The sequence below is a fragment of the Pangasianodon hypophthalmus genome, chromosome 28, assembly GCF_027358585.1.
Source record: "Pangasianodon hypophthalmus isolate fPanHyp1 chromosome 28, fPanHyp1.pri, whole genome shotgun sequence".
Taxonomy (NCBI): domain Eukaryota; kingdom Metazoa; phylum Chordata; class Actinopteri; order Siluriformes; family Pangasiidae; genus Pangasianodon; species Pangasianodon hypophthalmus.
Genome location: NC_069737.1, coordinates 9,247,264 through 9,271,381, shown reverse-complemented (window position 1 = coordinate 9,271,381; position 24,118 = coordinate 9,247,264). Strand labels below are relative to the sequence as shown.

At 37.5% G+C, this 24,118-nt stretch overlaps 1 protein-coding gene across 2 annotated transcripts; it reads right to left on the bottom strand.

Annotated features, from left to right (window-relative positions):
* Window positions 1-23,835, bottom strand: nvl (nuclear VCP like). 2 transcript variants are annotated; one of them, XM_026943122.3, is made up of 23 exons: window positions 23,497-23,835; window positions 21,522-21,592; window positions 21,383-21,435; window positions 20,573-20,663; window positions 19,688-19,748; window positions 18,877-19,149; window positions 18,094-18,232; window positions 17,915-17,991; window positions 17,399-17,533; window positions 16,134-16,235; window positions 14,854-14,971; window positions 14,043-14,187; window positions 12,016-12,301; window positions 10,847-11,065; window positions 9,847-9,951; window positions 9,539-9,601; window positions 8,286-8,405; window positions 5,810-5,909; window positions 5,622-5,728; window positions 5,440-5,516; window positions 5,014-5,102; window positions 1,045-1,142; window positions 1-220 (listed from the first exon to the last, which is right to left on the bottom strand). In XM_026943122.3, exons 1-23 carry the CDS (start codon window positions 23,551-23,553, stop codon window positions 176-178), a joined length of 2,631 nt encoding a protein of 876 aa, XP_026798923.3. In that variant the 5' UTR covers window positions 23,554-23,835; the 3' UTR covers window positions 1-175. The 2 variants fall into 2 exon arrangements, with proteins under 2 accessions (XP_026798923.3, XP_053087023.1); XM_053231048.1 differs by having other exon boundaries at window positions 10,847-11,068; window positions 23,497-23,834.
* Window positions 23,836-24,118: the final 283 nt, after the last annotated feature.

The window sequence follows — 24,118 nt, the reverse complement described above, 5'->3', positions numbered from 1 at the left end:
TGTTATTGTGGCACTTTGCCTCATTTTTTATTTCAACATGGCTCTCATGGAATTGAGGTCAATGGAATAATATTTCTAAGTTATACATCAATCAAAACAAAATGTTGACAAAAGATGGTGTCCACAAAAAGCACAACTGTCCATCAGCTTGACTGCCACACCGCAGTAACGTGGCCTATCTGGTGAGAGATTCTCGCAGTTTCTCGTACATCAGCTGGTCCTGTATGGAATAAAGCAAAATGGAAACATACACTTCAACTTCCGGCTTCCGCTGTGTTTGAAAGTCACGTATTAAATGGAAGATAATAGCTGATGCTTCAGTGGCACTAAATGGCCACAGGGTGAGATTAATTGTTATTTGCTTTTCTAACAGAGGAAGGAGAAATGATGCAATGCTTGCAAACATCTTCATATTCATCGCTGCGCAAATTCCACGTAGCACAAACCTGTTTTTTTCTGCAACCACAAATGAGCAGAGCTGACTTTGCTCCACCAAAGCAAACAGTATGTAAATAGCAGCTACATTATACTAAAAAAAAAAAAAAAAAACAACTCAATATACAACAGTCATCTGACAAGGGCATTGTGGGAAATCTGGCAATAAGAGAGAAGGTCGTAGCAAACTATGCTCCTGGGAACTGGACAAACTGGTTCACTGAGCACTTGACAAGCATCTTGTTTGAAAATAGCTCCGGGAGTGCACTTCACATGCACCTGGTTACATCCCACAAGGCCATGTCTTCTGAAGCTAATACGACTCCTAGGGGAATAATTAGCTCTTCTGACCTGATGCTGGGGTACAGAAATGCATCTAATGGTGGATAAACATGCCTAGCAGACTAAAATGCAGACAAAGCATACAAGCTGCTCGAGGTAAGGATTGTACTCATGCATGCAATGTTTCCTCCTCCTCTCTAGGTGAAAAGTAGAAAAGGAGACGACTGAATTCATTCTCAAAGCTGTCATGAAAGCAGTATATTTTTCAATAGCTAGATATCAGTATTACTGGCTCTAACGCTCTTGTGCTGCGTTAAATGCACTCACCTTTTTGGACACAGATGGCCGCACCTTCTTGAAAGCATCTTCAAAATTCTGCCTGCTGACCCGTATGTCCTTAACAGAGCTGGAGGAGAATGTGTGCCCTGTGTCAAAGAAACATTCCCAAAAAGTGAACCACATGCACCTGAGGACCAAACTACGCTGCGGCATGACAATCCTGATGCCTTTCACATGCGAGTGTCAACCACTTGTGAATTCAGATTAATTCTTGGCATTTCTGTGCACAACAAATGACTGCCAAATGTAAAATGGAACACCAGAGTTGTGCATTTTAATACTTTTAATAGCACTGTCTCTATTTGTAACTGTATATAATGCAGGAGTGGACAAATCAGTGGCACGGGCTCCCAAGACAGGTGGATTTTGTGTCCGGGCTAGTAATTTTATATTCATAGTTGCCCAGCAGACAAACAGGTTCAAGAATCAGAAAAAGAAAATACAAACCCTAATTCCTGTTGCTTTTCACAAAACAATAGTTTTCCTTTGGTGTGTAACGTGGTTTGACACGCCTCCATGCTTTAACTATTAGGGATGGGCAACATGACAAAAATAACTATATCACAAATCTCAAAGGCATTTATGATACACAATACAGTACAGACCTGTTGCATTTAAAAAAAAAAAAAAAACAAAACTGTTCGATGACAGTTTAAATTATACAGTGTGTGTATGTGTGTGTTTATATATAAATATACACACACACACACACACACACACACCAGGTCCTAAATAACAATTGTGCGGTCCTCACCAACTTTGATAAACAAATAACCTCAGATGACACCAAAAAAAAAAAAAAAACCCACAAGATTTCATAACAGTCATTTTTCCTAAAAAGTAAACCAGCATTCAGAAACCAGGTGAAAAATAAGTAGACTTTGTAATTCAGTAACATCTTTAGCTACAATAACTTGAAGTAAACGTTTTCTATAGAAGTTTATTAGTCTCTCGCATCATTCTGGAGAAATTCTGACCCACTTTTCTTTACAACATTGCTTCAGTTCATTGATGTTTGAGGGCATTTATTTATGCACAGCTTTCTTAAGGTCCCATTACAGCACCTGAATATATTATTATTACACCATCATCACCCGGCCTTACCTATATCTCATGCTTCCAAATCCCAGCTGCACTACAAACATCAGCCGGAACGCCGATCTGGTTAATGGAAGTACATTTTTCGGTAGGAATATTTAATGGGCACAGATGACCTTTTCCGAATCAGAAACACTCATCATGTTTGTGGAAATACTGGCAAAACGGAGCAAAATAAAGTGCAGCACAAAGCCGTCATATACAGTAACTCTCCTGCTACTACGTCCTATCAGCGGTTAAACGTCTCAAGAGAAACTAAAAATACTATTGTCGCTGTTTTTAGCTGTCAACAGTAAACAGCTGTCTTCTAAAGACTGACTGCCAAAGTTGGTGCATTTCTTACACTTCAAGGGAATTCATTCTTCTTCTTTGTTTAAGGAAACATCATGCAAAACCTTTGCTCTGATGTAGTAACTATCTTTTGCATAGGTCAACTGAAGACAGGAAGCCGGCTGCCGAGTGTTATGAGCTGGTTTGCATATTACGTATGTTACAGCCGGAACCGGAGAAACACGTGACTACAAATTTAAATGCTAAATCAAGATTGATCAAGATACAATCCAGATAAACACTGCAGGAAATGACCACAATCCATCACTCTCAGCGTTGGATTTACTGCCATACCTTTATTTTTTCAGTATGGCAGACGTATGGCCAATTCGAACTGCAAAGAGTTTCTGAATTGGTACTTTCTAATTAACGTTTGAAAAGTCTGAATTTTGCTGCCAAATTGCTAATGTTACTGACAAATAATACTGTGAAGCTCAACATTACTGTAAGTAATAACATTTTATACACTGACACATACACTAAGTCTTGATTGTGGTGATAATAACAAAACAGTGAATAAAATCACACCACGTACTGTTTTTTTTTTTTTTAGATATCTGAATGATAAGTATTTATCTGAATATCACTGACTGATAGAAAATAATTAGCCATAAAATAATTAAGCTCTTAGGATAAGTAGTAACAGTGGGAATATCAAGCTAGCTAACATTAACACAAAAGCTAGTTAACACAAAAATAATATTGTGTATATAACTACGCCTAATCAGTTCAGTGCAAATTAGACTAATCATGCTCATAAGATTCCATCCAATCTCAGAGATTGTGTACAGAAGGTTTATTATATTTATCTTCATTTAATTATTTTATTATATATATATATAAAAAATTCATAAATATGATTGTTTACATTCGATAAATGTCAATTTACAATTAAAAGATCTAAATAAATAACCATACCAGTCTATCATATATATTACAATTCATAAATATACATATAAAACTTTTTGAAACTTAAAAAAAAACAAAAAACAAAAAAAAAGTATCCCTTTTCTGCTGGATAATCCATACAATGTCAATGATCATTATTTCTCTTATTATATACAGTCCCCTTCAAAACACCAAGTCCAATTTATTTATTTATTTATTTTGGTTATACACTGAAGACATTTGGATTTGAGATCAGAAGATGAATATGAGACGATAGATCAGAAGTTTTAGCTTTCATGTCCTGATATCTACATCTAGATGTGTTAAACAACTTAGAACATGGCATCCTTCGACTGAACCCATCCATTTTTCAAGCGATCAGAAATATTGGAACATGTGACTGACAGGTGTTTCTTGTTTCCCATGTGTGCCCTGTATTGATTGTTTACACAATTAATAGCTCTGTTTACTCTTGGTTTGAGCCATGGGTTTTGCCTGAGAAGACTGCATTTATTGTTAAAAAGGATAAACCAACATGAAGACCAGAGAGCTATCTATGGGAGAAAAGAAAGCCATGTGAAAATCACTCAAGAAAGCCTGAGTGAAAATCAGTCGGAGTCATTGCACAAGCACTGGGCATATCCAATACAACAATTTGGAATGTCCTGAAAAAGAAAGAAAGCACTGGTGTACTAACAACCAGACATCGAACAGGTTGGGCAAGGAAAACAACAGCAGTTGATGAGATAAACACTGTGAGAGTTGTGAAGAAAAACCCAAAAACAACAGTCAGTGACATCACCAACAATCTTCACAGGGCAGAGGTGAAGGAATCACAATCCACTGTTCGAAGAAGACATCGAGAGCAGAAATATAGATGCCATACCACAAGATGTAAACCACTCATCAGCAGTAAGACTCAGAAATACACCGATACGAGGGTAGTGGTAGCTCAGTGGTTAAGACGTTGGCCTATTAATCGGAAGGTCATGAGTTCAAATCACGCTGCCACGCTTCCCTTAAGCAAGGCCCTTAACCTTCAACTACTCAGTTGAAAAAATGTGATAAATGTTGCTCGGGATAAGGGCATGTACCAAATGCCATAAACGTAGAGATGAGCCACAAACGTTCTGGAACCAAGATTAACCTCTACCAGCTGTGGTACAAGCCTGGAAGCCTGGCACTTTGGTGAAGTCACTGGCTTGATGCAGTTGTTGCAAGCAACCATAATGCCACCAAATAAGTGTTATTTACTTTAAGACTATCCATTCCAATACTTTTGCTCACCCAAAAATTGGGTGGTCTGCCACCAAAGGTGCCATGTTCTAAATTGTGTAACACCTCTAGATGTAAATGTCAGGAAACGAAAGCTGAAATTCTGATCTATCGTCTCAGTCATCTTTCGATCTCAAACCCAAATGTCTTCCGTGTATAGCAAAAACAAAAGAATTGGTCTTGCTGTTCCAATACTTTCAGATGGGACTGTATGTTGTTGAAATAATACAATTGTAAATCCGTACAAGCAAGAAAATATCTGAAATGCAGCGACCTTTTCAAAAAATGTCTAGTTGTGGGGGTTGTCCCTTATTTTTACTCAAAGAAGGTGGCAACTGTAAGTGTGTGGCATGCTGGTGTGTTTACCTGTGTGTGCAAGAGCTGTTTGAGAGTAGAGGTGGGCTCTTAAAGCATTAACAGAAGCCTCTCTAACTAGCGCAGACAAGTCTGCCCCACTATACACACACACACACACACAGAAAGAGAGAGACACACAGAGACAGTATAATGCAAACATAATGACAGCACTGAAACTAATGTATTACATCACCAAGTGCCAGTCAACCTCAATAAAACAATTAAAATCATAATCTTTAGCAATCAAACTGAATAGCTGCAATAAAAGCATCTGACATGCAGATAAAGTCCCTGTATATACAGAACCATGAAACATTTTACATTCAGTAAATATAACAATTGTATTTTAAGTAGTAAAAAAAAAGTATATAATAAACTGCCTAATCCATTTAATCACAGATTTAGCCTTATTCTTTCATGTTTTGTAATACTCACGTGAAACAGTCACACCGTTCGTCATGGGCAATTTCCTCCAAGATTACATCCAAGTCCAGACGAGGCTTAGTTCCTCCCTGTGGCAATTCCATGGATTATTTTCCACTTACTTGAAATGCAGTTCATGTACTGGTCTGTACAAGCGGATTACTGCAGCCGTTACGTTAAACAAATAAATTCACCTTAGTAATAGTGAGCAATATGGCATGTCTGTCTTCTGGCGGAGGCAAACCCACGTACAACGTTTTGTCCAAACGCCCTGGTCGAAGCACTGCTGGATCAATGATATCTGACCCAGAACAAACAAAGTTATCAGGCGATGTTGGAAAGGAGAAAAATGTGTGTGAAATGGTTTGCTGGCTCGTTTTACCTGGCCGGTTGGTGGCAGCCATGATGAAAACCTGGCGGCGTGTCTCCAACCCGTCCATCTCAGTCAGCAACTGGTTCACCACGCGCACACTGGCTCCAGACTGAACACACACAAAAAACACACGATCACATCCTGCTGTTCACATCAGCTGTGGCATTCTCAATCAACTGAAGCTGTATTCAATCAACAGCCACATTGCTAGACTGTGATGATGATTTCAGAAATGAAGAATCCACTGTAAAGGATAGCCATGCAGTTGTGTTATTTAGAAAATCCTGCTATAAGAACAAGTCATTTCTAAAAATAGAATGACCTTATTAGTAAGGAAGACACAAGTACTGTGTTTAACCAGTTACTCATCAACTCTGTGTGATAAATCTTTTTTTTTTTTTACCCCCTCAAGGGCTTGCTGCTTGTTTTGTGCATACCTGGCACTTTTTTTTTTTTGGCACAGTGCCTGACTGATCAGGGTGAGGTCTAAGCCGCTTCTCTGACTTACACAGTTCCTGTTTTTATTACCTTCTGATTTATTTGACTAGCATATGAGGGGAAATAAACCTTTACTGATGCAATGTTGGATAGCTGAGTGTAGTTATTTGAGCAAGGACATTGCTGGGTCAGCTCAGGCAAATACTGTGGGTTGACGTGAATATTTGGAAATTTGCACGTGGCTGAATGCAGATGTAGGAACCTTTTGTTACATGAAACATGCCTGCTGCTGACACTTACACATTGCCACTTTCCCATCCCTGTTTCCTCCTCAATTGGGTCACCTGCGAATCCCCACCCACCTGCCAGCTCTCCCCTATCACACGACAGCTACCAACAGACGAGTGAATACTTCCTCTGAGACACATAAAGCCAGCCAACCGCATTGATGCTGCATCACAGGGCAGTGTAACACACTCAGAGGAAAGAATTATCTGCCCTCTTCCACATGCATGAGCTCACAGATGCCCACTATTGGCTAGTGTTGCTGTGATTGAAAAAAAGAGTGTATGCCATCCCTCCCACCCAGAGACCACAGCCAGTTTTGGTCCCTTGGCTCCCTGCCATGAATGGCTGAGACATTAGCACATATAGTCCCCTCCAAAAGTATTGGAACAGCAAGACCAATTCTTTTGTTTTTGCTATACACTGAAGACTGAAGGTTTGAGATCAAAAGATGACTGAGAAGATGGATCATAATTTCAGCTTTCATTTCCTGATATTTACGTCTAGATGTGTTAAACAATTTAGAACATGGCACCTTTGGTGGCAGACCACCCAATTTTTAGGTGAACAAAAGTATAGGAACAGATAGTCTTAAAGTAAATAACACTTAATATTTGGTTGCATATCTCTTGTTTGCAATAACTGCATCAACCCGGAGACCCACTGACTTCACCTAACTGTTGCATTCTTCTTTTGTGATGCTTTTCCATGCTCGTACTGCAGCTTCTTTCAGTTGTTGTTAGTTTTGGGGAGTTTTTCCCTTCAGTCTCCTCTTCAGGAGGTGAAATGCATGCTCAATTGGGTTAAGGTCTGGTGACTGACTTGGCCAGTCTAACACCTTCCACCTTTTTCCCCTGATTATCCGTTGTTATCCTTTGTTGTTTTGGCAGTGTGTTTGGGGTCACTGTCTTGCTGCATGATGAAGTTTCTCCCACTTAAACTGGATGCATTTCTCGGTAAATTAGCAGACAGAGTGTTTCTGTAGACTTCTGAATTCATTCTGCTGCTACCAACGTGAGTTACATCATCAATAAAGATTAGTAAGCCTGTTCCAGAAGCAGCCATCCAAGCTCAAGCCATGACAGTACCTCCACCATGCTTGACCAAAGAGCTTGTATGTTCTGGATCATGAGCAGATCCTTTCTTTCTCCACACTTTGGCCTTTCCATCACTTTGGTAGAGATGAATCTTAGTTCCAGAACTATTGTGGCTCATCTCTGTATTTCTTTGCAAATCCCAAACTGGCCTTCTGATTCTTACTGCTGATGAGTGGTTTGGCCTCTATATTTCTGCTCTTCTTTGAATGGTGGATTGTGACACCTTCACCTCTGCCCTGTGGAGGTTGTTGGTGATGTCACTGACTGTTGTTTTTGGGTTCTTCATCACAGTTCTCACAATGTTTCTGTCATCAACTGCTGTTGTTTTCCTTGGCCGACCTGTTCGATTTCTGGTCTTCTCAGGTGAAACCCAGGGCTCAAACCAAGAGTAGACATTCATAGCTATTAATTGTTTAAACAGACAATCTAACAGGGCACACATGGGCAATAGGAACCACATGTCAGTCACATGTTCCAATATTTTTGGTGACTTGAAAAAGGGTGGGTTCAAACAAAAAATGCAAAAAAATGCAGAAACATACTTAAATCTTCAGAGACTAATAATACTACTTATTAACTTATTTGTATAGCACCTTTCTCACACATAAAATAACAAGTATACTAAATAGTGAGAATACATCTTTGTGCTGTTCAACAGATATTACCTCATGGCCCGAACGTCGGGGGCAAAGGGCATCAATCTCATCGAAAAAGATCACACACGGTGCAGAGTTTCGTCCTCTCTGGAACACCTGGCGTACTGCCCGCTCACTTTCACCAACATACTGCAGCATAACATTTTATTTAACAGAAATCAGGAAACAGTAACAGACTGTGTAAATACTGCATATAATATATATACACACATATATAGGGAGAGACAGATGCATGGCACCTTAAATGAGGAAATAGGTCAAGCTAAACGTTTCACAAAGGCACTAAAGCCAGTAAATAATAAGCAATAGAGACTGATAAGCTTGTGCACTCTGACCTGCCAGTACAGCACAAACCTATCAGGAAAGATCTCTTTCATGACAGTAACCAAATCGTCTGTAAGCTCCATACAGTGAATAATAGATCAGGTTTTTTAAAAAAAAAAAAAAAGGTCTGGTTACGGCAGTCAGTCTGAACATAAGATGTGTATCAGTGGTCAGATGCAAATTTACTTTGGGATTTAAATATGCCTTTTGGCCTATTATCTTCAGTCCTATCCGTGTGAGATTGACAGCTGATACAGAATCAAAAGCAGCATGCAGGGCAAAAATACTAAATTAAAAACAAACACAGGATTAAAAACAGGTCACTTTAACTTATCTAATATTATCACTATAGAATAATACATTGTTTTATAATTTTTTTTAAATACGGGGATGACTAAAATGGCCTATAACATCACATATATCCTATCATATCTAATATATGCTAATACAGCTAGCTGTCTTGCTTTGTCAGTTAGAGAGATCAGTGTCAGGGTCTTATGGTAGGCACACTGTGACACTCGACACAAAATACGTGACAACCACCTGAGAGACTGTGGATGACACGTCCCTACTCCTACCAAACCCATCCACCCCTCCTATCTCCTACCACACAATCTCCTCTATTACTACTGTTATCCTTATTGTTAATGCTCCTTGTTTTTACTGATCATTATTATTTTGACCATTGCTGATATTATTATTATTGTTATTATCCTGTTATTATTATTCAACACTATCTGAGCTTAAAGATCAAGCTCCACAAATCAGTTATATACAGCAGCATACAGAAGGAAAAATTTTTTTTTAAATGAAGTAACTTTTGCCCAAACCAATAACTAGCATTGTGAGAGGATGATGAATCATTTAAAAAGCATGCTTCCAGGTGCATGGGGACTTTAAACTGGAATGTATGTCACATGTATGCCTGTGGAACTCACCATATTCAGTAGCTCGGGGCCCTTAACGGAAATAAAGTTTAAACCAGACTCGTTAGCAACAGCCTGTAATAATAAACAGAGAAAGTTAGTTTTAAAGCTGTCAGGCTGCTAAATTACAAACCCTGGTTAGAACATTAAAGACGGTGTATGTAATAACCACACTAATTGACCCACATCACAAGTTTTTGATTTGTAGTTGATGAATGTCAGTAATACTGATACTGCCTTTAAAATCAATCATAAAAAATACATGACAACTGAGAGATACAGAAAGAGATCAAGTCGAAAGAAAAAAAACATCAGGGTACTTTTGCAAGAAGGGTTTTTCCACAGCCTGGAGGTCCAGCAAGCAGCACTCCTGCAGGGGCACTCAATCCCAGAGCTTTGAACTCCTCTGGACTACGTACAGGAGCCTGAACACACACACACACACACACACACACACACTTTTTAAAGAATTACAATTCTAATTTTGAAAGAATGTCTGTTGCACAGTTAACAGGCTATAGCACGTTAGAGCCTTATAAACATTGGGTTAATAAATGATCCTCACATATGCTAATTACGACCTTATTCACCCCTTATTCACAGTGCATGACCTACACAATGGCCACATTCACACACTAGCAATGTGACTCTTTGGTAACGTGTCAGCTAGTCACAAACCAGACATGTTCTGGCAGCAACAAAGCCAAAGGCACAATCTTAAATACCTTCAGCTTCATGTGACTATATTAAGTGTGTGTGCTCATATAATTAAAGTTAAATACTGTAACTGAAAGTATGCAGCTCCATCAACAAGTGAGCCAAATGGAAAATGTTGTGGGTAATACAACATGATGATTATTTTGTCGGTGAAAGGTTAGGAGAGATAAACTGTTCTACTGAATATTCTGTACATTCAGAATGTTCACGGAACAGGATGGATTCTTCGTCTGTCTCAAAGTTTCTTCCTTATTTTGTCTAAGGGAGTTCTTTTCCTTGACAATGTCACCTCCGGCTTGCTCATTAGAGAACTAGACCCAAATCCAGATATCAGTACAGACGTTTTGTGACAATACACAAATTAAACTGAACTAAATTAAAATACAGACCTGGTGAAATTCAGTTCACAGACCACGCTTTAAACAGACCTGCCTTAGAAGTGAGTTTTGTACTCACTTTAAAGAACAAACATAAAGTTTATAACACTTGGATTAAAAAAAAAAAAAAAAAAAAAACAACCTAATATCAGTGGGTTTTTTTTAATGTATCGACTGTTATGATCTAATGCATGTTTGAACATTTTAAACTGTGTGCTAATCCTACCAAGATGGCCATAGTGAGTTCCTCGCGAATGTCTTGCAGTGCACCGATATCATCCCAGGTGACATCAGGCACAGTGGCGAAGCCTTCACGCTTGGCAGATGGTTGGACCCGTGCCAGTGACGCCCTGAAGTCATCCATGACAATGCAGAGATCAGCAAGCTGTTCCTCGCTCAGAGACTTGCTGTTCCTCAGCAGAGAAAGCAGCTGTTCTAGCTCCCCCTGCTGGCGGATAGGAGAAAAATCATCAACACCTACTAAGTCTGATGTCACCCCCAAACGTGTTGCACACTTTACTACTGCTTTTAAGGTTATAATAAATAACAACCAAGATGTTTAGGGTATTGATTAAAATATATTTACTTTACTAAATAAAAAAACATAAGATGTTTTGGTAGAACAATGTGTCTATTAACACTTTAGTTAATACTTAATACACATTCAGCATCTTGTGAAATTCCCACTTCAAACTGGAATGAACTTCCTGACTTTTGACCCATTTTAATAATCAGCAATAAAGCTGGATAGACTCCTGACTATTCATTTGACTATTAATTTTATGTGTCTTGGAACGAGGCAAAAAAAAAAAAAAAAAAAAGGCAGATGCAAAACTGACTTACATTTTTCACAATCCCTACCCTGTTAAATTTGAGAAGCGAAAGAACCAAACACAGAGAGGAACAAAAACCTAAAGACAAGAAGAGGTGATGTGGGACAAATAATCATTTGAATTTTCACTTTATGTGTTTGCAGAAAATAAAAAAGCCCAATTTGATTTGTCGCTTGTCAACAGAATCATAGCCTTGTCTGTCACTTGCTAATGACCATAAAGAGATTCTGAATCGTGCACCTGGACCTCTTGTCAAAGGCAGTTATGGCAGAAAGTATTTCTTCCAGACCTGCACAATACCACCTGATTTCTTGGATGTGTTTCTTTGTTAATAAAGATCATAACTTGTCTAGTTAGTTGCTGCAGCAGGTGAAGCTCATTAAAAGCAAGTTGGTTCATGCAGAGAAAAAAAACCCCAAATGGCTCAGGATATTTCTAGTCCAGTTCTCCATTAATCAATTTCATTTCATTTCTGAATTTGCTAGCATCTAGCTTACTGAATGTTAATACAGATCACATTCAATTCGTTTTTGATATAAGGAACAGATATAAGCACACTTACCTGTGCACTTAAATCATCAGAAGCCTGGCCACTCTCTTCTGCCACATCACTAGACATGCTCATGTCTTGGGGCTTTGCACTGAGATCATTCTGGACATCAGTGATGTTCTGACACATGGTGCCAGTCTCGAGCTGCTGCAGCAGGACACGGTTAACAGCAGTCATGGCTGCCTCACGGCACAGTGCCATCAGATCTGCACCAACGTACCCAGGTGTGAGTCGTGCCAGCTGTGCAAAGTCAAAGTCTGCTGGCAGCTTAAGCTTCCGACAAAGAGTATTAAGAATTCTGTGGCAGAGGAGAAAGCAAAATGTAAAGAAATCTTTTGAAGATTATACAATCAGGTCCATAAGTATTTGGACAGTGTCACAATTTTTGTCATTTTGTCTCTGTACACCATCACAATGGATTTGAAATGAAGCAATCAAGATGTGACTGAAGTGTAGACTTTCAGCTTTAATTCAAGGGGTTTAGCAACAATATTGCATTAACTGTTAATGAATTTCAGCCATTTTTTCATAGTTCCTCCATTTTCACAGGCTCAAAAGTAATTGGGCAAACTAACAATCATAAATATTAGGATTATTTTTAATACTTGGATGCAAATCCTTTGCAGTCAATGACTGCCTGAATTCTAAGCCTAACCCTAACCCATGTACATCACCAAATTCTGAGTTTCCTCCCTGGAGATGCTTTGCCAGGCTTTTACTGCAACCGCCTTCAGTTGCTGCTTGTTTGTGGGTCTTTACCCCCTTCAGTTTTGTCTTCAGTAAGTGAAAAGCATGCTCTATTGGGTTGAGATCAGGTGACTGACTCAGACATTTAAGAATATTCCATTTCTTTGCCTTAAGGAGCTCTTGGGTTGCTTTCTCAGCATGTTTTGGGTCATTATCCATCTGTACTGTGAAGCGCTGTCCTATCAAGTTTCAGCATTTGACTGAATCTGAGCAGAAAGTAGCTCTATACACTTCAGACTACATCCTACTACTTCTATCAGCAGTCACATCATCAATAATCACCAGTGACCCAGTTCCACTGGCAGCCATACATGTCCATGCCATAACACTGCCTCCACATGTTTGACCGATGATGTGGTATGCTTTGAATCACGAGCCCTTCCTTTCCTTCTCCATACTCTTATCTTCCAATCATTCTGGTACAAGTTAATCTTGCTTTTTAGAGTTTTTTTTTTTTTTAAAGCAAAGTCTAATCTGGTCTTTCTGTTCTGTGTTACCAGTGGTTTGCATCTTGAGATAAACCGTCTGTATTTACAGTCATGAAGGCGTCTCTTGATTGTAGACTTTGACAATGATAAGCCTACCTCCTCCAGAGTGTCCTTGACTTGGCTAGATGTTGTGAAGGGGTTTTTCTTCACCAAGGAAAGAATTCATCCACTTTAGAGATCTTCTGTGGTCTTCCAGGCCTTTTGGTGTTGCTGAGCTCGCCAGTGCATTCCTTCTTTTTAAGACTGTACCAAATTGTTGATTTGGCCACTTCCAAAGTTTCTGCTATCTCTCTGATAGGTCTGTTTTGTTTTTTCAGCCTAATGATGGCCTCCTTCACTTGCATCAACACCTCTTTGGACCGTGATGCAAGTGAGAGCTCCAATGAACAGCTATCAAATGCAAATTCAACACTTGCAATCAACCCCACACCTTTTATCTCCTTAATTTGTCTTGAAATAATGAGGAAACAGGCCACACCTGGCCATCAAACAGCTTATCAGTCAAATGTCCAATTACTTTTGAGCCTATGAAAATGGAGGGACTCTGTAAAAAAAAAAAAAAAGGCTGTAATTCCTAAATGGTTAATGCAATATTTTGTGTTAAACCCCTTTAGTTAAAGCTGAAAGTCTACACTTCAATCACATCTTGATTGCTTTATTTCAAATCCATTGTGGTTGTGCACAGAGGCAAAATTACGAAAATTGTGTCATTGTCCGAATACTTACGGACCTGACTGTATATAAAATAAAGGCCATTGTTTTGCATGAGGTGTAATTCATGGGGAAGTTCTGAGGGATACGTACTTGAGACGTGCTCCTTCATCCGGTATTCCCAGACAGATTTCTCTGTCAAAACGTCCTGCTCTTCTCAAAGCCGGATCTAGAGAATCAGGCCGGTTGGTGGCTCCAATAACCAAGACCTGTGCTGGGATGCTTAAGGAATTCAAGTCTAAAGAAAACAATCAGAGAATATGAGAATATGACCAAGGCAAATACATACAGTTAAAAAGCAAAAGTTTGCATACCCGTAAAAGTAAAAATAAATAAGCTGATTAGAAAAAAAATGAAGACATTTAAGTAATTTAATAAATTTAAGTAACAAAAACAATGTTAAAATATTCAAAGTTGGAAAAACAATTGTATCAGTTCATTTTCCTATTTGACACAGTAATTAATTGTCTAACAACTGCCTCCAAAAAAAAAAAGGTTGTCAAAGGTTGTTTTGTATTTTCCTTTTACCTTGTTTGAATTTTTTTTTTTAAAACTATGGGAGCAAACTTTTGCACTCAACTAGAAATGGCACTGATCCCATATCCTGCATCAGTCCAATATCAGCAGAAAATGCTAGATCGGCTATCAGAGCTGCTGTTATAGAAAATTAATCACCGCCTTCTGAACAATCAGATTTGAGAATTCTATAGCGCTGTAATAAATGCAGAAGCAGAGAGTAAAAAAAACATCTATTAAAAACACTGCATGATAACTGCATGATAAATCAATAAAGTTAAATTAAAGCTGCTTATTTAACTTTTTTTTCCCCACTTATTTCAATTTTCTTGCACTGAACAATTAATCTGAGTATTTACTTTAATCATGAGCTTGACAGAACACTCACCATCCATGCAGGTGAGTAACTGAGCAACAATTCGCCTCTCCATGTCCTTGGAGGCCACCTCTCTCTTTGGGGTGATGGCGTCAATCTCATCAATGAACAGAATGCAGGGAGCACTGCTCTGTACAGGAGGAAGAGAAATATATAAATATATTTTGAAGAAACTGAAAAGTGGAAATAAATGTTGAATAACAGACATGTGCTAATAAACAGCTATATGATATACTGCAATATTTACTTTGTGGCAACAGTTTGAGGAAGAACCACATAAAGTTGTTGATGGTCAGGTGTCCACAAACTTTTGGCCATACAGTGTATATTTAGAGGAACATTAAGAACTGTAAAGTGTAAATACATGTTGAATAACAGCCACATGCCAATAAACAGCTACAGGATATACTGCAATATTTATCATGGGCACTTCAGCGTATTGTCACTACTCTTGTATCCTATCTGATAGCTAGGGAGCATTTCTGGGAAGCATTTATGACCTCCTGATGAAAAAAAAAAAAACAAGTCTGGTTCAGAAGGTAATATTAGGACAGCTATCTTCTAAAGGTGCCTAATTTTGAAAAAATGTGAAGGAGCATCATGTGTACCATTATTGGTAAAGCAAATTCAATAATTTTGAACACAGGATGACAGTTCTCTCAAAGAATGAACATCAGCTGAATTGTTTAATGTAATATATATATATATATATATATATATATATATATATATATATATATATATATATATATATATATATATATATATATATATAAGTGAGAGTAGTCATTTAGCTGTGAGGTTTAGCTGTGAGGTTCTATGAGCTTGTCCCCTTTTTAGAAACGGTCCAATAATTTTTCCCCAATCATTACTGTTTAACATGTTATCAAACATTTATTACAATATTATAAGACAGAGCAGCGGTTTTGTCCAACATGTTTAAACAGATGGCAGCACAGTACATTTGAGTTTCCATGGTCCTTATGTGCTGAAGGTAGATGAATGAATGTTTAAACAGAAACATGGGATATGTACAATGCTGCCTTCCGATTTGGTCAAAATAGGGTATGTTAGATAGCGCATTATGTTGCCTTCTGACTTTACTTCTGAAATTACAAACAGTGCTTACCCAGGCCCTCTCAAAATTACCATAGAAATGGTGACAAAAAAGTGTTAAAGATAAAAATACTGTGTTTGCTGAATATTGTGGTTTATTTCATAATTGATTTTCAGCACATGTCCACTCCACATTTAGTGAGACAATAGATCAATGTGCTTAATAGTGCACTTACCACAGCTTGCTCAAACAGCTCCCGTAGTTTCTGCTCTGATTCCCCTGAAATGCCCGACACCAGCTCTGGAGCAGAGACCTTCAGTATGGGCAACTCCATTTCCTACAATTACACAGAAAGCTCTTTGATCACCAAGCACCACTGCCAAACCTCTCCAACAAGCTCACTTATATAACCATGTGATAGAATAGATATGTAGTGGTCATTTTTGCATACCAAAAAAAAAAAAAAAAAAAAAAGACAACATTCGCCCAACGGCAACACGTAAAAGAAAAACAGGAAGGGATCAATTACTAATCCTCGTGGAACACCATAAACAATACAGGGCCTCATTTATCAGTGTATCAAAGCTGTGTGTAACTGTTCTTTAGCTCAAACTGAACTAAAATTTTCTGCTAGATTTACAAAGTTTTAGTAATGCTGATTTCCTTCATAGTCACATGCGTATTCAACTGTAAACTAGCAATCTCTTTCACAGCACAGCTGATTTACATACATCACGCCCACAAAACTCCATAAAAGGCAAATCTTACAGAGAATGACAAAATGATGACTAAATGGCGAAAGAGCGCCTTCTAAGTGGAGGATGCTAAATCTTCCAGTAATGCAGCTCACTGCAGTGGGTCACATACCACAGACATATTAACTCTTCCTCCTTTTATATGGCAGCATTTCTTTTGTCCTAATTAAATAGCTAGTCTTATTTGCCTTAATTAAAGGATCTTTTGAATTGATTTCTTTCAGTTAATTAATATGAAACAACCAAGATTTGGAAAATTTTCATAAATTCATGTGTTGAATTGAATTAAATAAGCGATTAAACATGACAGCGTAGTCCATATATACATATATATATATAACTGCACTAACTCATGGCAATAATATGATTTGCCAATCAATCAAGGTTCACATTAGTGAGAGTCTTGTTATATGTAAATTTACACAAACTTGGGTGCTCTCATAGGATACAGACGTTTTTTTCCGGATTTTTCATGAATACCATTCATGAATTTCTATGTAAATGCTCCTGCGAACAATTTACAAATAAATTAAGCTTGATAAATGAGACCTGTTAACTTCAATAGACAACAAAACTTACATTCCACATAGATATTATGTGAACCAGTCACATGACTCATACTTCCAGCAGTTTGTGATTATAAGCAGCATTAACACTGACATACATTTAAACCCTCAGCAATATCACCCATCCAGTTGTTATTACTCAGTGTTAAACAGATGGCAAACACCTAAAGTGCACTCACCCCAGCAACAGCTTGGGCGAGGAGGGTTTTTCCACAGCCGGGCGGCCCATGAAGAAGGAAACCTCGGGGAGGCACCACTCCTAGCTGTTGGTACACTTCAGGATGACGCATATGGATGAGCAATTTACACAACTCCTAAAGACAGAAATACAGAAATGACTTTACACGCATGACGTGGGCCAGTGTGTGTGCTAACACCCAGTGAGCTGTCATCTGCCAATCTGCGTATAAGAACAGCTGGAAAATCTGAAACAATTCATAAAATACATTTATAAAATTTGTTTCTGAATGATAGTGATAGCATTTTTTTTTTTAATAGTTACAAATGCTCATACACATTCCAATCTTCTAAGTACTTTTGAACACAGTGTGACAGTCACTGGCAGGCACTATTTTCCATGTAATGTTACATTAACTGACAGGAACACATTTTTGCCTACTTTTTTCAAGAAAAGCTCTTAATTTGTGAAAATATTGGGTGAAAATGTTAGCATGCATATATTGGTTAAACCATACCGTCAGAGTTTCTTCATTGCCGCCAACGTCTTCAAACTTCACTGTGGAATGTTGAAGTTCGGGAGGCTTGGTCCGGGCTTAAACACAAACAACAAAATCATTTATTTTCTGATAACTTACAAATTATTTATTATATATTATATATACAGATTCGACAATTTTCCAAGAGGAATTTGCACCTTTTTTTGACATGACGCTTTCCGCAATGTCTGCGTCTACATCTTTGCTTTCTCCTTCTCTCTGGATTTTTCTTTTTTCTTTCTTCTTGCTCTTCTTTGGCTTCCTTTCAGGCTCCAGCACTGACAAATCAGTGTCTTTCTGAAATTTCATACACATCCAAAGCACACGAATAAGCCATGTAAATATCCAATCAAATTCTTTCCAATCATCGTCTTTTCGACACTTCCCTCTATTACTGTGTCCTTCTTTAATGACTGCATTTCTTTTGTTACACATTAATTCAGACAGATTTTGCTAAAAGATGACAAACATTTGAGCTTCCTTGTCAGCAGTCACAACGTTTAGAACAATTTAGATCATATGAAATAATTAGATGACATTGCTGCGAATATTATCTTAGCTTAACTTCTTAGCTTCACTCATTTTCCAACACTTCATGCACAACTGCTTCAAAGTATTAGCAAGAGTGAGGACCCCTTATGCTCTGTAAACATTAGCTTGATCTAATAGAAACTGGATCTATGTCTCAATGCAGACCTTGTGTGTGTATACATACACACATATACACACACACACACACATATATATATATATATATAATATATATATATATATATATATATATATATATATATATATATATATATATATATATATATATATATATATATGTATATTTTGAATTGCGTTGCTGCCACATAAGGCTGTTTAGATCGCTGCATGTATGAATTTTTAAAAAATGCAAAAAAGGTTTAATAACATGAAGTGATGAGCAAACACACATTGACAGCAGGGCTGGCTGCCTCCTCATCACACAGGTCAATCAGGATGTTTTCCTGATCTTTTCTTCCTGTCTTATCAATGAACCAGCCGCCTGCAGACACAGCGGTGGTGGAGGGATGAGGGGTACAACTGCTACTGCTGCCCTCAGCTGATGAACCCTTCTGAGAGGCTGGATTTGGGCTACTGGTGCCCTGCTCCTTTGAACGGGTTCCGTTCTCAGGATTCCCCTTGCAATACAGGGACATCAGCGAGTTGTTCATGTGATTGGTGTTCTGTTGATAGGGACAAAAATATTTATGTGGGTGATCAAACTATAATAAGAATCCATTTTATCTACATAGCAACTTCCAATAAAAAAAAAACTCAAGATATGTTAAAAAAAATAATTTACAAGTTACAGTCAAATAAAATCAATGAAATGAAATAAATCAAAGAAAGACAAAGACATCTGACTAAATAAATGAGTTTTTAAACTTGGACAATCCTGCTCTCTTTCCATTTTTAAATCCTATCACAAAACCTATCATTATCAAAACTTATCTCTTGTGTTTTCTCATATTTCAGTGTAAGCATCTTTGGATTATTAAAATGTGCTTTATAAATAAAATGTATTATTATTATTATTATTATTATTATTATTATTATTATTATAACAACACTTCTGCGAGGTTGTTCAATGATTTTCCATGTGAACTGATTCAGTGTAAGACAAGTAAATAACCTGAGCTGATGGTAAAGTATTGGACAATAACATGCACTATCAAATCTATAATTCTAGACTGCGTCATGATAAGACGCTCACACACTCACCTCATTTTCAGAGAAATCTGCCTCGCTGTCTGTGCTGTCACTCAACACACTGCTGTCCTCACTAAAGAACACCAGAAAGATGGCAACTGAGTCAACATCAAGCAAGAACACTGGTTTCATATCATGACATTATCAGACCTGGCAGTGCATTATAAGTCAGTTATTATAATTCTTAAAATTAATAGCTGAATTCTTAAAATTGAAGGGTCAGAATGTGTTGATTAATGTTCTATAGGGTTATAATTTAAATCAGAGATTTATTTAATTCACAGCAAGTACAGTGGACGCTCTACATAATCTAAGACTAATCATAAACAGATGGTTTTTTTTGTGTGAAATTTAACAAATTTAATTAAAAAAAAACTGTGGATATGGTGGAGTTTTCTGTATGGAGACTTTATTTAACAACTACAGACAGGTCTCCAACGTCAGCGCTTTGTAAGAGTCAGAGGTAAAGCTGCTCTCTTAAGTTTAAGCATTAATGAGAGACAGAAGAGAGTTTGGTGAGTGAATGACTTTACAGCTGTTATAACATAAGTGATAACAGGAACTAAACTGTCTCGTGGACATTCCACATTAGATGTAACTATAAATGGATAAGAAGTGTGACATGTCAGTCTTTAATAAAAAAAAACAAAAAAACTGCAGTGTTTGGAATTCCTTACTTATCGTAACATCAATGGATCTAAATGCAAAGCTCGAAATGTATATCAGATGGATATTTCCATCTTCTATGTTTGGTTTCAACAGTTTTCAAGATGCACAGATGTGAAGAAATTACAGAGTACAGAGTATTTCAACACTGATTAGTAATAAAGTCATTAATTTTCACAAAATAAACCTGTGTTCTCCTGTTTGTGACCATCTATGGCTGACAGCTCTTACCCATCATCCTCTTTACTGCGTCTTGCTCTTTTAGCCAAGTGTTTCTCTTCCAGTGCTGAGAGCCCAGACTCATTACATATCACCCTGTGCACTATATATAAAAAAAAAAAACATATATTAAAAAAAAAAATAAAAAACCTGTTATAAAAGACTTTGTGATAAAATAGTTTATACCACTGACAATTTACAACAAGGGTACATTAATCGACATTAATTAATACAGTAGTAAGAATATATATTCTGTAATAGCTAAGTAACTTCAGGTATTAATACCTGTGCCTTAAAAATTAAAAATTAATAGAAACTAAGCACTGCTGAACAACTTATTCAAGGAAATGAAACTAATTTGCAAATTGTATTTAATTTTTAACATCTACTCATCAAATACTTTATAAAATGAGATTAAATTAAACTACTTAATTTGAATGAACAGGAAAAGTAAACAAATAATAAAATTAAAAGAATTGTTAACCATTCTCTAGTCACCGTTTTATATACTATTAGTGGTTTATATGTAAATTAATGTATTAACTAATATTAGTAAATAATCTTCTAAGGCCATGACCCCCGCTTACTTGCCCATCATCCGACCTAAGACGACTTCCTGCTAAAAGCTGACACTTTCTGTGGCCTTCGCACTTATTCTCTTCTCTTCAAGCACGTTTGCATGTTTCATAACTTTTCACTTATTATTTTGTATATAAGCATAGCACGACAAACATTAATGAATTCTCCTCAAATGTGTCATGTAACTATTACTAATGATTTTATGCTCAAATGATTCCACTTGAAAGGTGGGACTGGATTCACCTTTTTCCACTTGTATCCTAAAAGCTGTTTTGTTCCTTCTGCCATAATCTAGCCTGTAAAGAGAAACATTCACAATACCAGTGAGTCATTCTTAATACACTTTTAGGGTGTAATAATAAAACGGTTTATTGTATCTCACCTGTACTGTTGCTGAAGGTCTGCGGCCATTTCAGCCACATCAACATACTGACTGTCGTTGGATTTCAGGTACTGTAAAATTAAAATACAGAATTGTACCATATCTGTTCATAAGTTCTATCAGACAGTAGTTCAGAAAATTACTAATGAATATCCTATGTTTTCTTTAATTACAGTCGTTTTGCATGTTTCCAATACCAGCATCACAATTCTCAAACAGCTCAATATTAAGCGTCGTTATTTTGCATGTTGTGGTCCGCGAATCCTGTTGCACGTCGCCACGTTTTCCTGCCAGTAATATACTTTGACATTTCTATTATAAGAAAACAAATATATTTTACCAAAATGACACTGAAACAGTTTATTTATGTTACGTTCTATCCTTGCGCTTGCTTACTGCCTGCAACAATCATGCCAGGAAGTTTAACGGTTCAAAACCAGCCAGTCTGATTGTCTAAAAGCTTGCTAGCTAAATGTGCTTATTCTAACGCAATGAATGTCAGGCTTTGATCAAGTTGTTGGACAGGAACAGGCCCAAGAGAAGAGTCTGTAATCAGACACAGGCTGTCAAAACGTCGGTGATGCTCCATCATCCTCAATACAGAGAACAGTGTTTACACACTCTGTACAGACGACAGCAGACAAAGCTGGAATAAATTCTTTATATGTAATTTTCTCCCTTTTCACTTTTGAGGCTAAGCAGACTTTAAAATGTTAGAACTTTACAACTTAGAACTCATGACCCTGTCGCCGGTTCACTGGTTGTCCTTCCCGGGATCACTTTTGGTAGGTTCTAACCACTGCATACCAGGAACACCTCACAAGACCTGCTGTGTTGGAGATGATCAGATGATCAGTCATCTAGCCATCACAATCTGGCCCTTGTCAAAGTCGCTCAGATCCTTACGCTTGCCCATTTTTCCTGCTTTCAACACCTCAACTTCGAGAAGTGACTATTCACGTGCTGCCTAATATATCCAAGCCCTTGATAGGTGCCAATGTAACAAGATAATCAATGTTATCCACTTCACCTGCCAATAATTTCAATATTTTACATACATATACAGTTCTGTGCAAAAGTCTTAGGCACCCTATTTTTTTTTAGTACAAACTTTGTTATAGATTTTTATTTTATGACTCCTACATTATTGATTCAGTACAAAAAAAAAATTTTAGATTTCCAAACATTAGTTTTCCAGCACAAAATTAAATATTACAGAAAAATGTTTGCATATTACATAAGACACCACTTTTCAGACAAAAAAACATAATGAAGGCTGTTGGGTTTTGCTGCAAAAATAAGAAGCAAGTGTGACAGTCAAAGTCTCCAGAAGAACTGTGCCTGCTTCTGCAAGATGCTCAGTAACACTTACAGCTCATTTCCTTATAAAACTGCACACACTGTACCTGAGTCTACTATTTTTTTTTAAAGCGAAGGATCGTCACATCAAATATTGACTTTGTTTCATTTATTACTGTTTACTGCTCTTTATAGTATTTTTTTTAATGTAGAAACATTTAGTTTCATTATTTTTGAAGGCATCTCTGCTCTACAGCATTTCTTTGCATGTGCCTAAGACTTTTGCACCGTATTGTATAAATATGTATGCATATACACACACACACACACACACACACATACATATATACATATATATATATATATATACATACATACACGAACATAATGTGTGTTGTGGCCTGGGAAAACTCTTCACCTGGCCAAATTTTAACACACACACACACACACACACACACACACTACATATCTATCTATATCTATCTATCTATATGTGTGAGGGTGTGTGTGTGTGTGTGTGTGTGTGTGTGTGTGTTAACATGTGACCAGCTGAAGGGTTTTCCCAGGCCACCACACACATTATATAGTATAGAATATGGCACTATATAATTTCATACTGTATGAAGCCTCTAAAACTCTGACTTGGTGAAAGGAATATGAACATTTACCAGCTCACCTGTTCAACTCTCTGTTTGAGTCGCTGGTCTATGTAGCCACTACTTCTGTTCTTCATCTTTTCTTCTTTTTTCTTTACATTAAGCTAACTCCTGACTGCATCCCGCTTTCATTTCGTTTAGAAAGCTGTTAGCAATGAGTGCATTAGCTTGCTATGTGACTTAGCACAGCGTCACAGGTGCAAAACCTCAACACAACAACACATTAAACCCACACGGTTTGTCTAAAAAAGTATTAGTTTATACTTCAAAAAAAAAAACAAGAAAAAAACAATGTTTTCCGACTCGAGACCTGCCATGTGAAGCGAGTATTCTTCTCTTGCATTAAAGAAATGCAGACTGGGCTATAATGCTACACACCGCCGCCTGCTGTAACGGAGCGCTGGCGTGTTGCCTCACTGCTGCCACCTTGTGGTGAACACTCGCTTCAACACAAACGCTCATGTTCATTCATTAATGTTGCTTTTGATCAAGTGGACTACTTGCACGCAGGGCTATGACGTATTTCCGTTTTGAAATAGTGCGGTTCTCGCATCTCCGGTAGCATTGTTTACATTCAGCAGTACAGAGAGACAGCACAAGCTTCTTCGCAGCGAGCTGTGTGGGCTAACGAGGCTTGTTCGT